We start from the raw sequence: 15,704 nt of genomic DNA, 5'->3' as shown, positions 1-15,704 counted from the left end.
TCCAGCGCCGCTGGCATGACAAATCCTGCCGCCCTCTTTCGCCACTGATGCCTGGACAGGTCGTCCGTTTGCAGACGTCCACCGGCTACTCCCGACTTGCCACCGTCGTCGGGTTTGACAGCGCGCCACGGTCCTACCTCGTGGATTTTGAAGGGACTGTATACCGACGCAGCTGCCAGCACCTGTTGGCGGTTAACGAGCCAAAACCACCTCCTGCGGTTCAGCATACCCCTCCATCGCGTGTCGAGCCTTCCTCCACTAACGTTCCCTCTGCTCCTTGCATGCCACGGTCGGTCCTTTTGCCTCGGGTACCCCCCCCTGCTCCTCCCGGTTTTGCTCCCCAGGCTCTGTTGTCCCCTGCAAGGTCTTCTCTTTCTCCCACTTCTGCTCATTCTACCCCTTCTGTTTCACCTGGCTCACCTGTGCCTCTCCGTTCCCCCTCCAAGCTGGGTTCTCCACCCACCTTCTCTCCCCCTCCTGTTTCTGTTCCTGTCCCTCCTCCTATTCTTTCGGGTGGGGAGGGTGAAGGTGCTGTGCGCACTCGCTCGGGTCGGATTGTAAAACCTCCGGCTCGCTACGGAGAGTATGCTTAGCTTTGCAGGTTCTGTATAACAAACCTGCCATTGTTGTAACTTGTTTAAATTGTAAGGGGAAGGATGTAGATGGGTTATGCATGCAACCTATAATGTAGTTACCTCATCACCACTAACCACGCCCCATCATATTAGTATAACTGTAGTATCCTCCCTTTTGTTCCTCCCACTAGGTCCCAGTACGCCTGAAGGCTGGATGCAGTCAGTGCTGGGACGTGTGTGCCATGTGCTATATTAAACTACCAGTAAAGGTTACAGTGTGTCAGGAATCACTCCTTTACACTCCCTATCTGTAACTGAAGGTTACAACACTACCAAACATCCAAAGATATCTTTCTTTTGATTACATGTGGTGGTGAGAGCCTGGAAGGAGCTGCCAGGGTTGGTGGTTGAGGCAGATGCGATAGTGGCATTGAAGACGCTTTTGAATGGGTGTGTGGAATATGCAGGGAATGGAGGGTTGTGGATTACACACAGGTAGATAAGAGATGGTCTTGGCTTCATGTTCAGTGTGGACATTGTGGGCCAATGGGCCTATTCTTGTGCTGTACTATTCTACGTTCTATGTATTATCTGTAGATGCAGCAAAAACCGAACGACTGCATTACCGCAAATAAAGATGCTGGGCTTACTGTCATAGTCAAGCAGGAGTTCGACAGCCAGCAGTAGCTGGGACCTCTGCTCTGGTTCCAGAATGTCCAGTTCGTCCAAGTCCTCCTCCTGCAGCAGCTTAAACGTGTCCAGGTCCTCATAGCCGTTCAACAAAAGAGTTGGCATGTGTTGCTGGAAACAGAACAAACACAACAAAGTGAAGGCGAGGAGGGAGCGGCCATGGAACAACACGTCGGAGGCCTTCTCATGGCTTACACAGTCGGGACCTGACTGCATCTCCTTCCCACGGGAGAGTCCAAAAATAGAGGGGGAAAAAAAATCTATGTTAATGAATGGAACCCAGCACAAATTCCCCAAAGGAAAACTCTGTTCATCTAACTTGACTGAGCTACGTGATGGAATAATAACTAAGCTAGGTGCAGGAAAGGATGTTGCAGGGACTGGAGGACATGTTATGAGGAGAGACTTGATAGGCTGGGACAGGTTTCCCTGAAGCAATGGAGGCTAAGGGATGACCTTCGAGAGGTTTATGGGATGTTGAGCATGGAGTAGAGGAGACTAAAATATTCATAACAAGAGGATTTCAGTATAGGAGTAAAGAGGTTCTTCTGCAGTTGTATTGGGCTCTGGTGAGACCACATCTGGAGTATTGTGTACAGTTTGGGTCTCCTATTTTGAGGAAGGACATCCTTGTGATTGAGGCAGTGCAGCGTAGGTTCACGAGATTGATCCCTGGGATGGCGGGACTGTCATAAGAGGAAAGATTGAAAAGACTAGGCTTGTATTCACTGAAGTTTAGAAGGATGAGGGGGGATCTTATAGAAACATATAAAATTATAAAAGGACTGGACAAGCTAGATGCAGGAAAAATGTTCCCAATGTTGGGCGAGTCCAGAACCAGGGGCCACAGTCTTAGAATTAAGGGAAGGTCATTTAAGACGGAGGTGAGAAAAAAACTTTTTCACCCAGAGAGTTGTGAATTTATGGAATTCCCTGCTACAGAGGGCAGTGGAGGCCAAGTCACTGGATGGATTTAAGAGAGAGTTAGATGGGGCTAGTGGTGTCAAGGGATATGGGGAGAAGGCAGGAACGGGTTATTGATAGGGGACGATCAGCCATGATCACAATGAATGGCGGTGCTGGCTCGAAGGGCCGAATGGCCTCCTCCTGCACCTATTTTCTATGTCACTATGTTAAAATTAGAGGGTATACGTTTAACATGATTGGAGAAAGAGAGTTAAGGGATAAGGTTTTCACACAATGATTGATGGGTATATGGAAAGTGCTGCTAAAGGAAGTGATAGAGGCAAGGTTCCGCATGGTAGGCTGTTCTGGAAAAGATAAATCGCGTGGGATCCAAGGAGAGCCAACTAACTCGATACAGAATCAGCTTGATGGTAGAAAGGAGAGGTAGAATGATTGTGGAAAGTTGTTTTTTTGGATTGGAAGCCTGTGACTAATGGTGTGCCTTAGGAGTTGATGCTGGGCCTATATAGATCATTTCTATAAACAGTTTGGATGAGAATGTACAAGGCATGATTAGTAAGTTTGCAGCTGACACTAAAATAGGTGGTATTGTAAACAGTAAAGATGGTTGGTTATCAGGAATTACAGTAGGATCTCGATCAGCTGTGTAAGAGGGCGGAGGAAAGGCAAATGGATTTTAATTCAGGTAGGTATGAGGTGTTGTATTTTGTGAAGACAAAGCAGGGCAGGATCGTCACAGTGAATGGTAGGGACCTGGGGGATGTCATGGAACAGAGGAATTTAGGAGGACAAGTACACAGTTCCCATAATATGACAAAGATGTTATGTGTTTGCAGAGAAGGTTTGAAATGTTTCCTCTTTCTTCTGGAAAATGACTATGATGGACAAAGATAAAAAGGTGAGAGATCCTTGTTTTTTTGTATAGCATAAAAAGCAAGATGCATCAAAATGACCAAAACACTCTGGGCAGCTCAAGAACCATAGTTATAGAAAAATGTCAAAATCTTACTGGGTGCCCAGAGGGGATTTATGGGAATGGACTTCTTTATTTAGACTTTAGAGATACAGCGCAGAAACAGGCCCTTTGACCCACCGAGTCCACACTGACTAGCGATAGTTCTAGCACTATTCCACACACCAGGGACAATTTGCAATTTTACCAAAGCCAATTAACTTTACAAACCTTTACGTCTTTGGAGTGTGGGAGGAAACCGGAGCACCCGGAGAAAACCCACACGGTCACAAGGAGAACGTACTAACTCCACTACAGACAGTGCTTGTAGTTGGGATCAAACCCGGGTGTCTGGCGCTGTGCCACTGCGATCACAGAAAACATTTCCAAAGTAAAAAGGGTTCCAGATTAGATTTAAGGCAACAGAATTAGAGATGACATGGGGACTATTTATGGCGCAGCCAGTTGTTTCACACCTGGAATTTATGGTCTGGAGCAGCTGTGAAAGCAGATTCAGCAACTTTTAAAAGGATATCAAATACATAATTCGAGAGGAAACATTTTTGAAGGTTTGGGAATGAACAGGGCACAGATCCAACTGGACAAGATTGAATGCTAAATTTCACAGGACCCTAGCTTCAAAATATACAGGAATTTCTATCTTATTTGAATGTGAATTCAAGTCATATTTCGTTAAAGGTCCTTCACTAATTAGCATGCAACCAAAGCTTTTCACTGTAGATGTGACATTAAATAAACTAAACTAAACCTTTAACCGAAATGTTTCTTCTGTTGATGTGATTTGCGACTCATTACTGTGGTATTGAGAGATCAATTGGCTACTAATAATCACAATGGAATTACTGTCAAATATTGAGCAAAACAGGAAGTGTTGGAGCAGTGGGTCGGGCAGCATTTCAGTCTGAAGATGTGTCCCGAGCCGAAACGTCACCTATATATGTCCTTCAGAGGTGGTGCCTGACCCACTGAGTTACTCCAGCACTTTGTGTTTTGCTCAAGATCCCAACATCTGCAGTTCCTGGTTTCACCATTTTACTGCCGAATGTTGATTTCTCTTGAATAGATTCAACCTTCTTTACTCAAAAGCTTGGACTCATTCAATAAAGTCGCAGCTAAAAAAAGTTATGAAACCAACCTCCAGATCAAATCGCTGGAGTAACTCCTGAACAGTTTGGGGTTTGGGCTGTTTGCATCCCCGTCTCCTCCTCCGCCTTGGTCTTTTTGGTTTTTCCACTTCATCATTCACGACATCCATGTAGATGAACTTAAACGTTCCAACTTTATTGTTTAGCAGACCCATCCATGTCCCTCCGGGGGGCTTGCTGATTATGTCGATAACGTCACCTTTCTGCAAAACAGGTCAATGTTTATTATCTCCTGTTAAATATAAACGTAATATCAGCAAATGCAGGGATTGCACTTACATGTTATACAACATACATAAGTACGTAAGTCTCAGGAACAGAATTAGGTAATTTTGTCCACCAAATTTACTCCGCTATTCAATCATGGTTAATCTATATTTCCCTCTCAATCCCATTCCCCCGTCTTTTCCCGATAACCCTTGACACACTTACTAATGAAGAATCTGTTAATCTAGAGGTGTATAAAAGCATGAGTGGAATAGATAGGGGAGATGCAGAATCTCTTCCCCAGAGTAGGGGAATTGAGAACTAGAGTTTAAGGTGAAGGAGGAAAGATTTTAAGGGAACCTGAGGGGTAACTTTTCCACACAAAGAGCAGTGGGTGTATGGAACGGGCTGCTAGAGGTGGTAGTGGAGACAGGTACTATCGCAATGTTTAAGAAACATATGGACAGGTACATGGATAGGATAGGTTTAAATGGATATGGGTCAAACGCAGGCAGGCAGGTTGGACTAGTGTAGATGGAACATGTTGGTCGGGTGGGCAAGTTGGGTCGAAGGGTCTGTTTCCACCCTGTAAGACTCTATGACTCTGATCTTGACTGGGGAGGTGGGAGTTTTAGGAAAAATTAGTAGGGAGTGGGATTGCTCTGTGAACTGGTGTGGGCACAATGGGCCAAAATGACCCCAAGGGTTTCTCGACCCGAAACGTCACCTATTCCTTTGCTCCATAGATGCTGCCTCACCCGCTGAGTTTCTCCAGCATTTTTATCTCCCTTCTATGTTATATGGACATAACTACTGATAGCACTGTGGTTACAAAGGAACTAGCGCAGGGTTGTCCAAGCTTCTGGTGCGTGTTAGGTCAAAGCAGATGTGCATCAGCTGAAGTCACATGTGAGACCTCTGTGCATTTGACGTGCAGAGGATTGGCGCACACTGAAAAATTGCAGTGAGGTAGAGATCCATTGCACAGATGAGGATAGAGAAGAAGATGCTCCTTCAGAGAATGATCATACCCGCACATCCCAGAGGGAGTTCACGCTTGAAGACTTCCCAAACTGGTGGGAACTTGAGGGACTGAAGGTTCGCCCAGGAAACATAAAGGGTGCAAAAACCTTGTGTGATTGTTCCACCTTTCCCTCTACCCAAATTCCAAGTTCCCTCATCATCTGTCAGTTTGATTTTCCTATTACTTGAACCAAAGGACTGTTTAAAAATGTAATATCGCTCCTTCTCCTGCCTGAAGAAGAGTCCTAGACCTGAAACATTAACTGTTCTCTTTCTGCAGATGCTGCATGACCTTCTGAGAGTTTTCTGTTTTTATTTGATATTTACAGCACCTGCCATTTTTCTTTTATTTTCATGTACCTTTGAGTCTGCTCTCCTGGATCCAAGATATTGTGCAATGCTTCCTTTGGAAAACTATGAATTGGAAAACTTACCACTAAGCAGTTAAAAAGACGAATGCATTAATTTGGAACTGCTTTAATTGCATACGTTAATGTGTGGTGATTGCCAAGCCTAATGAGACTGGAAAGTGGATTTGCTACGGGAAATAAAAGAGCAGGAATAAAAGATAAAACAGAGTTTCAAGGATAAAACAGAGTTTCAAAGGCTGTTACTTGTGGGGTGCCAAAGGGATTAGCACAAGGACATCAGCTATTTTCATTCTATATTAAGGACAGTATAATTTATTCAAGTTTGCTCACAATAGAAAGTTGATGGGAAACTGAGCTGTGCTGAGGTTGCTAAATTGTTTAATGCTGGAGATGGATGCTGGGTTCACATTTCACTTCCAGCCCACATCCACGTGACCCAGTGTAAGATGGACACAAAATTCATGCTGCAAATTCAGTAATGCGATTCCAGCAACAAGAGAGTGCATGACTACGGGTCCAGTACCAGGTCAAATTAGTCTACGATGGTTAAACGTTGAATGGTTTTATGCCTTTTGTGAATGTTCCACCTTTCCTCTGCTCAAATTCCAAGTTGTCTCATCATCTGTCAGATTGATTTTCCGATTACTTGAACCAAAAGGGTTGTTTAATGATGTAATATCGCCCATTCTCGGTCCTGAAGAAAGGGTCCTCGACCGGAAACATTAACCGTTCTCTTTCCGCAGATGCTGCCTGACCTACTGAGAGCTTCCACTTTGTGTTTTTATTTTACGCTAGAATTTAGAAAATTGAGGGGGGATCTTATAGAAACTTACAAGATTCTTAAGGGGTTGGACAGGCTAGATGCAGGAAGATTGTTCCCAATGTTGGGGAAGTCCAGGACAAGGGGTCACAGTTTAAGGATAAAGGGGAAATCTTTTAGGACCGAGATGAGAAAAACATTTTTCACACAGAGAGTGGTGAATCTCTGGAACTCTCAGCCACAGAAGGTAGTTGAGGCCAGTTCATTGGCTATATTTAATAGGGAGTTAGATGTGGCCCTTGTGGCTAAAGGGATCAGGGGGTATGGAGAGGGCAGGTACAGGATACTGAGTTGGATGATCAGCCATTATCATATTGAATGGCGGTGCAGGCTCGAAGGGCCGAATGGCCTACTCCTGCACCTATTTTCTATGTTTCTATGTTTCTATTTGAGATTAACAGCACCAGCAGTCTTTCTTTTATTTTCATGTACTATTGAGTTTCTGCCCTCATGGAACCAAGGCATTGTGCAATATTTTGTTTGGAAAACTGATATTAATGCTGTAAATGGTGGAGCAAGCTATTCCACAACTTATCGCATGCCGCATGAAATTTGTTGACTGGAGCACCCGACTGAATTCTTGGAAAACCTGATGAGCAAGTATTCCAGGATGGAGGGAGGAGATTTCTTCACAAGCAGAGTGGGGAGGCTTTGAAGGGAGGCGCATTTGTGAATGTGATGATGAGTCAGGCCACAGGATATGGACACAGAGCTGCTATAAATTTAATGAGCTCACACATGCACTCCAACTCAATAAAGGCATTGACTGCAACCCCTCATCAAAACTGCTGGGCAGACTTTATAAACGGCTGTAGACAACACACATCAGTCAGCTGCGAACAATTCCCATCAAACAGCACTGCTAGCAACTTTCTTGAGACACGTCACAGCTTGACACATTTACCACACCCACACATGTCAGCATCTCAGGCTAATCAACTGTGGAAGACACACTAACAAAACAGCCGACAGTCATCACATTCTTCCTCTCTCCTGCAGGACAGGGCGACGCCGATCACGATCACCGATCTTGTGGGTGGTACAGTGACGCATCGGTACAGTTGCTGCCTTATAGCGCCAGAGATCCGGCTTCCATCCTGACTACGGGTGCTGTCTGTACGTGTTTGTACGTTCTCCCAGTGACCGCGTGGGTTTTCTCCGGGTGCTCCGGTTTCCTCCCACACTCCAAAGGCATACAAGTTTGTAGGCTAATTGGCTTGGTATCATTGTAAATTGTTCCTAGTGTGTGAAGATAGAGTTAGTGTGCGGGGAATGCTTGCCGGCGCGGACTCGGTGGGCTGAAGGGCCTGTTTCCGCGCTGTATCTCTAAACTAAAAGGTGGGGGAGATTAATTTGATTTGCCTGAGAAAAAGACCCTCTGATGACCGTCATGCGCTAATGTTCTGCAAAATGTCTTCTCAGAGCAATGTTAAAGCTGGAGACACAGAACAGGTTGTTCAGATCACCCTCAGTATCACCGGCAAAGTGGTTCTAGCTCTGCCATGTGGTTGCAGGAAACACTCAACAGGTCAGGCTGCATCTGTGGGAAGAGAAACAGAGCCAATCCTGCAGGGACACCTGAATCTCTTGCCAGTCAGAATTCCGGGCACAATTTTACAGCCCACCACACCATTCCTTGCAGCCTTCAGAAACTACAACAAGTTCTCCAAAGAGCAAACAGCTCTTTTCTAAAACCAATCCTCTCGCTATTAATCATCAATGCACACACAAGTGAAGAGAACAAATCAGGGATGTGAGTAATTTTCCCATTGCTAACTGTACCAGGGGTGGCACGGTGGCACAATGGTAAGGTTGCTGCTTTACAACGCCAGAGACCCGGGTTCGATCCTGACTACGGGTGCTGTCTGTACGGAGTTTGTACCTTCTCCCTGTGACGTGCGTGGGTTTTCTCCAGGTACTCCGGTTTCCTCCCACTCTCCATAGATGTACAGGTTTGCATGTTAATTGACTTGGAAAAACTGTAAATTGTCCCTAGTGTGTAGGATGGTGTTAGCGTGCGGGGATCGCTGGTCGGCGCGGTGGGCCGAACAGCCTGTTTCCGCGCTGTAAAAAACTTCTAAGTTTTCCATCCATGCTCAAATTAGGGTATGAGCGATTTGATATCAATGGCAAGGTATCATCTCCCAGCAGCTATGCCTAGGTTTGCATATTCTGCATAAATCTAAATCCAGAGATGCTGCCTTTCCCGCTGAGTTATTCCAGCATTTTGTGTCCATCTTCTGCATAAATCTGGCATCTGACATTTGTAGTTATCCATTCAATAAAGATAGCAGTCAGTGCAGGGTGTGTTAAAAATGATGTCCAAATGGGAAGTGATCTAATTGAAAGATTCTAAGGTATATTGTCTGCGCGGTTGTTAAGAACCTTTTGATTGGAAAGTCTAAAATGTCTCCGTCAACCATTTTTGAGAAGAAACTTCTTTCCAAGTGAGTCGTGAACATTTGAAATTTTCTATTTGGGAAGCTGTGAATAACTTGCCACTGTACATATTTTAATGAGAATATTGGACACATATAGAATCAAATACCTTTTATTCTTTTATTCTGTTCGAAATAAACAATCAATTAAATAAACAAATAAATAGACAAATAAATAAATAAAGAGTATTTGGGGGTCAAGAAAGAAATTGAACTTACAAGGAAGATGAGTTATTTATTTTATTTTAGTTTAGAAATACAGCATGGAAAGAGGCCCTTCAGCCCACCGAGTCCATGCTATCATTGATCGGCTGTTCACATTAGTTCTATTTATTTCACTTTTCCATCCATTCCATATGCACCAGGGCAATTTCACAGAGGTCAATTAACCTACAAAGCCGCACGTCTTTGGGATGTGGGAGAGAACCGGAGCACCCAGTGAGAAACCACATGGTCACAGGGAGAATGTACAAATTTCACACAGACAGCAGGCGATCAAATCTGGATCTGTGGAACTGTGTTGCACGATGAAACAAGTTCTTGAGGCTACAACATATTCACTTGCACCTATCCTGCAGCAGATAAAGTCTTGCTCATCGATCTACAATAACTTTACACTGGTCCACCTCTATACATATAAATAGGTGATGCGGCAGGAGCTGTGGTTAAACCGCCTATGATGTTAAAACAGCTGCAGTTCATGACAAAGATGACGACATTTACCATATTCTATTTCACTTAGACGGAGGCCATTTCAGCCCATTAGAGTGCAGTCCCTGATCTACTATCTACCTCATTGGTGACCCTCGGACTATCTATGATTGGATTTTATTGGCTTTACTTTGAACTAAACACTATTCACTTATACACTGTAAATGGCTCGATTGTAATCATGTATTGGCTTTCCGCTGACTGGTTAGCATGCAACAAAAGCTTTTCACTACACCTCGGTACACGTGACAATAAACTAAACTGAACAATCCCACCAACTGTTCCTGTAATATGTTCTCCTTATAGTCCCATCAATCTTCCCCAGATTATACCACTCAGGTGCACACTGGAGGCAAGTGACAGCGGTCAATTAATCCACCAATCTGCACGTCTTGGGGGTGAGGGTGGAAACTGGGGCACCCAGGGTAAACCCACATGGTCACAGGGAGAACGTGCAAACTCCACACTGACAGCAATGGAGATCAAACTTGGATTGTTGGCGCTGTGAGGCTAGCTGTACTATCCACTGAAAGAACTGCATGTTTCTCAAAAACACAGTTTAGTTTAAGGATACAGTGCGGAAACGGGCCCTTCGCCCCAGCGAGTCCACACCGATCAGCGATCCCCACACGTTAACACTATGGACAATTTACACTTATACCAAGCCAATCAACCTCCAAACATGTACGTCGTGATGAGTGTGGGAGGAAACCGAAGATCTCAGAGAAAACCTTCATGGTCACGGGGAGAACGGACAATCCCTATACAGACAGCTCCCGTAGTCGAGATCGAACCCTGGTCTCCAGCGGTGTAAATGCTGTAAGGCAGTCTACTGCTGTGTCACCATCATCGCCGACCAGCGATTCCCGCACATCAACACTACTCCACACACACTGGGGCCAATTTTACATTTACATCAAGCTACAGATTAGCGGAAAGGACAAGATAGTGTGAGATCAAATTTAATGCAGAGAAATGTGGGGTGGTATCTTTCAGATGTAGACTGAAGAGGGCATCAAATGAAGAATAGGGAAATGTTAAGGTGAATGTGCCAGGTTATGGATAATGTTTACTCTGATTTAGAGATACAGCGTGGAGCCAGGCCCTTCTGCCCACCAAGTCCATGCCGACCATTGATCAACCGCACACTAGTGCCATGTTATCCCACGTTCGCATCGTATACACTAGAAGCAATTTACAGAAGCCAATTAATCTACAAACCTGCTGTCTTTGGAATATGGGAGGAAACCGGAGCATCCAGAAAAAAATCCACACAATTACAGGGTGAACGTTCAAACTCCGCACAGACAGCACCTGTAGTCAGGATCGAACCTGGGTCTTTGGTGCTGTGAGGTGCCACTGTGAGACCTACTATGCCGCCAAATGTAATGTAAAAACAGTACAAAGAATATGTGGTAGACACAAAATGCTGGAGTAACTCAGCAGGAGAGGCAGCATCTCTGGAGAGAAGGAATGGGTGACGTTTCGGGTCGAGACCCCTTTTTCAAACTCCAGCATTTTGTGTCTACCTTTGATTTAAACCAGCATCTGCAGTGCTTTCCTACACAAAGAATATGTGGTGTTCTAAACAAGGATGAATTAAAGCAAAGATAGATAGAAAATGCTGAAGTAACTCAGCGGGACAGGCAGCAACATTGGATAGAAGGAATGGGTGATGTTTCGGGTCGAGACACTTCTTCAGTCTGAAGCAGGGGCTCGACCCGAAACGTCACCCACTCCTTCTGTCCAGAGATGCTGCCTGTCCCGCTGAGCGAGTTACTTCAGCATTTTGTATCTATCTTCGGTTTAAACCAGCATTTGCTGTTCTTTCCTACACACTATGAATTAAAGTTAAGGTGCTGCAAATTTTTAATTGGGCTGCGGTTGGAAAACGCTGTGCAGTTTGCGTTCCTTACCGTGTGAAGAATGTAAAGAGGAACGAGAGGATAAAAGGGAGATGCAGTGAAGCTGTACCAGGGATGGCCTGCATGTACGGGAAGAAATCTGAGCACCCCTGACTGATTTAGTTTCATCAAGGGAGATGTGACAAAGGAGCTCCAATGTAGGTGGAGTTTTTAACACATTGGTGAGGAGGCGTTATTTCCCTTGGTGATCTAAGAATGCACTGCACAGAAGCAGAAACCAAAACACCTTTTACAAAGAACCTTTTGGAAGGAAAACTACACAAGGATGTGGAGAAAGTAATTGTTTCAGCTCCAACATTAAAAACAGGAGATGTTGGAAATGCTCAGCAGGTTTGGCGGCATTAAGAGAAATAACATTAATGTTTCAGGTCTGTGATCCATCTTTACCAGAGAGGGGACAGCAAGTTAGTTCTGGGTTACAGAGGGTTGTTGTAAACCTATGAGATTCTATGATTTGTATCGCCCTCTCCATTACAGGGTGTAAGGGTACGGGTGTCAGGGGTTATGGGGTGAAGGCAGGAGAATGGGGTTGAGCGTGAAGGATAGATCAGCCATGATTGAATGTCGGAGTTGACTTGTTGGGCCGAATTCTGCTCCTAAAAATTATGAACTACACAGAAGTATCGCCAGTCTATGCTTAACAAGATATTAAACGGTGTTACTTAATCCTTGACTGGGTGACGTGGAGCTGAATGTTTTGTGTTGTAAGAGTCATGCAGCATGAAACAGGCCCTCCGGCCCACCACAACTCCTCTGACCATCGAACCCATTTGACCGTACACTGATCCCACCTTAATCTCCTCACATTGACATCAGCTCCCCCTGGATTCTACCACTCAACCAAACACTAGAGGGAATGTAACGTGTCCAATTACCCCACCAAATCACTCGTATTGGGACCTGAATCTGCACCTGAAGGAAACCCCACAGGGTCATAGAAACATAGAAAATAGGTGCAGGAAGAGGCCATTCGGCCCTTCGAGCCAGCACCGCCATACAGTGTGATCATGGCTGAGCTTCCCCTATCAATAACCCATGCCTGCCTTCTCCCCATATCCCATGACTCCACTAGCCCCTAGAGCTCTATCTAACTCTCTCTTAAATACATCCAGTGATTTGGCCTCCACTGCCTTCTGCGGCAGGGAATTCCACAAATTCACAACTCTCTGGGTGAAAAAGTTTTCTCTCACCTCAGTCTTAAATGACCTCCCCTTTATTCTAAGACTGTGGCCCCTGGTTCTGGACTCGCCCAACATTGGGAAAAATTTTCCTGCATCTAGCTTGTCCTTTTATAATTTTATATCTTTCTATAGATCCCCCTCATCCTTCAAAACTCCAGTGAAAACAAGCCTAGTCTTTTCAATCTTTCCTCATATGACTGTCTCGCCATCCCAGGGATCAATCTCGTGAACCTACGCTGCACTGCCTCAATCACAAGGATGTCCTTCCTCAAATTAGGAGACCAAAACTATACACAATACTCCAGATGTGGACTTACCAGAGCCCTATACAACTGCAGAAGAACCTCTCTACTTCTATACTGAGATCCTCTTGTTATGAAGGCCAACATTCCATTAGCTTTCTTCACTGCCTACTGTACCTGCACGCCAACTTTCAGTGACCGGTGTACAAGACACCCAGGTCTAGCTGTACCTCCCCCTTACCTAACCTAACCCCATTGAGATAATAATCTGCCCAGTTGTTTTTGCCACCAAAGTGGATAATCTCACATTTATCTATATTATACTGCATCTGCCACGCATCTGCCCACTCACTCAACCTGTCCAGGTCACCCTGCAACCTCCTAACATCCTCTTCACAGTTCACACTGCCACCCAGCTTTGTGTCATCCGCAAACTTGCTAGTGTTGCTCCTTATTCCCTCTTCCAAATCATTAATATATATTGTAAACAGTTGCGGACCCAACACCGAGCCTTGCGGAACTCCACTCGCCACTGCCTGTCATTCTGAAAAGGAACCTTCACTCCTATTCTTTGCTTCCGGTCGGCCAACCAATTTTCTGTCCACATCAACACCCTACCCCCAATACCATGTGCTCTAATTTTAGTCACCAGTCTCCCATGCGGGACCTTATCAAAGGCTTTATGAAAGTCTAGATACACTACATCCACTGGCTCCCCTTCATCCATTTCACTTGTCACATCCTCAAAAAATTCTAGAAGATTAGTCAAGCATGATTTTCCTTTCATAAATCCATGCTGACTTGGACTAATCCTTTTACTGCTCCAAATGCCCCATTATTACCTCTTTAATAATTGACTCTAGCATCTTTCCCACCACCGACATCTGGCTAACTGCTCTGTAATTCCCCGTTTTCTCTCTCGCTCCTTTCTTGAAATGTGGGATAACATTAGCTATCCTCCAATTCACAGGAACTGATCCTGAATCTATTGAACATTGGAAAATGATCACCAATGCGTCCACTATTTCTAGAGCCACCTCGCCGCGTGACTCATTCTGATATATGTTATTCAACATTCCATTCAGTACCATAAACCTTTTGCATGTATTCATTGCCTTGGGAGCCTCCTTGAAGCACACAGATAAAGTGAAGATGGATTTGATACCTTGAGTTTCAGTGAATCTGTGTCGTATGGGCTTGGGACAAAATCAGTGTGGACTCTCGCACGGCCACAGAAAGGCCCCTGGTAGGCGGTCTCCTCCTCCTCTCCATCTTCTGACTTCACGCTCTCTCTGTTGCTGGCTGACGAGTCTGTGGTGCTCACTGTTTGACCGCCTGAAATGGAGAGTGAGAACAGGTGGTATAATGCATGGCAACAACAGCGCAGTTTTCCTCCCCAGATACTTGTACTAATTGTGAGCCTTGCAAAGTGTGGTCCTGCTCTCCCAAATTGGTCTCAGTTCTGCACTCTACCCCCCTGCCATTGGGCCAGTTTCTGCCCAGCACATTACCCTGCTGTCTGATGCTCCATTTTCCATTGCTGTGACCTGATTCTATCCCTCCTTTTACAAACCTCACCAGTTGTGCTGTGATCTCTCATCCAGTGATTTGATTCTCTTCTGCTTGACCAATCCCTCTTCCCAGCTTCTGTAATCCAGTGCTTCCCATCTCCCTCCCTCCCCTATGGTCCCCACCCCCATGACTAAATTCTGTCCTCCCTTGGTGCAGACACCCCCCTCCTCCCACTGTGATCCGTTTACCTGACCTCTCGACGCTCCACCTTCGCACTGCGGTTTAATTTCCCCAACCATCTTCTCATCTCACTCCGATTGCTTTCCTGTTAGGTTCCATTTTCCACTTTCCTGTTATGTTCCAACTCCACCCCCTCCAACCTCCCCATTGTGGAGAATCGCCTGCCTTTCTCCCCACTTACCCATTATGGACAATAGACCCATCTCTCCCCCCCACTATGGAACAATTACCTGCCATCTCTACATCGTGAACACTTGCCCACATTCCGTGTTATCAAACAATTGTCCCTCATCTCACTACTGTTAAATAATTGCTCCCAAACTTCCCATTCTGGTCTAATTATGTATCCACCATCCTGTTATGGTACAATGGACACCTCCCCCTACCCACCCCACCCCACTCTGGTGCATCGCCCTTCATCTTCCCATTCTGGTCCAAATCCCTCCATCCACCCATATTGACACAATTAACTCACACCATCCATTTTGTTCCAATTGCCCCCTCCATCACCCCAATGCGTCCATTCGCCCCACAGTTCTACATCACAATCCAATTTCTCCCCATTTATTCCAATTACTTCCCCATCTCTGCAATGCGGTGTAATTTCCCCCCACCCCGAACCGTTTCTGTAGCCTTTTGATGCCCAACATCTCCTTGTGGTCAGTTGTTCCCCATTCCCCCCCTTGGCAAAATCTCCATTCCACCCTATTTCAATGTTCTGATC

At 45.2% G+C, this 15,704-nt stretch overlaps 1 protein-coding gene across 8 annotated transcripts in view; it reads right to left on the bottom strand.

Annotated features, from left to right (window-relative positions):
• Window positions 1-15,704, bottom strand: part of sash1 (SAM and SH3 domain containing 1) — a 152,699-nt gene that overhangs the window by 20,230 nt on the left and 116,765 nt on the right. For 6 of the 8 annotated variants that reach the window (XM_033026124.1, XM_033026125.1, XM_033026126.1 and 3 more), the window contains exons 13-15: window positions 14,394-14,563; window positions 4,301-4,513; window positions 1,202-1,376 (exon numbers count right to left, since the gene is read on the bottom strand). In XM_033026124.1, the coding sequence (XP_032882015.1) occupies window positions 1,202-1,376; window positions 4,301-4,513; window positions 14,394-14,563 (558 nt within the window). The remainder of the gene's footprint in view (window positions 1-1,201; window positions 1,377-4,300; window positions 4,514-14,393; window positions 14,564-15,704) is intronic. The other 2 variants (XM_033026128.1, XM_033026131.1) reach the window with 1 other exon arrangement.

The sequence above is a fragment of the Amblyraja radiata genome, chromosome 8 (assembly GCF_010909765.2).
Source record: "Amblyraja radiata isolate CabotCenter1 chromosome 8, sAmbRad1.1.pri, whole genome shotgun sequence".
Taxonomy (NCBI): domain Eukaryota; kingdom Metazoa; phylum Chordata; class Chondrichthyes; order Rajiformes; family Rajidae; genus Amblyraja; species Amblyraja radiata.
This window is presented reverse-complemented; position numbering and strand designations above follow the sequence as displayed.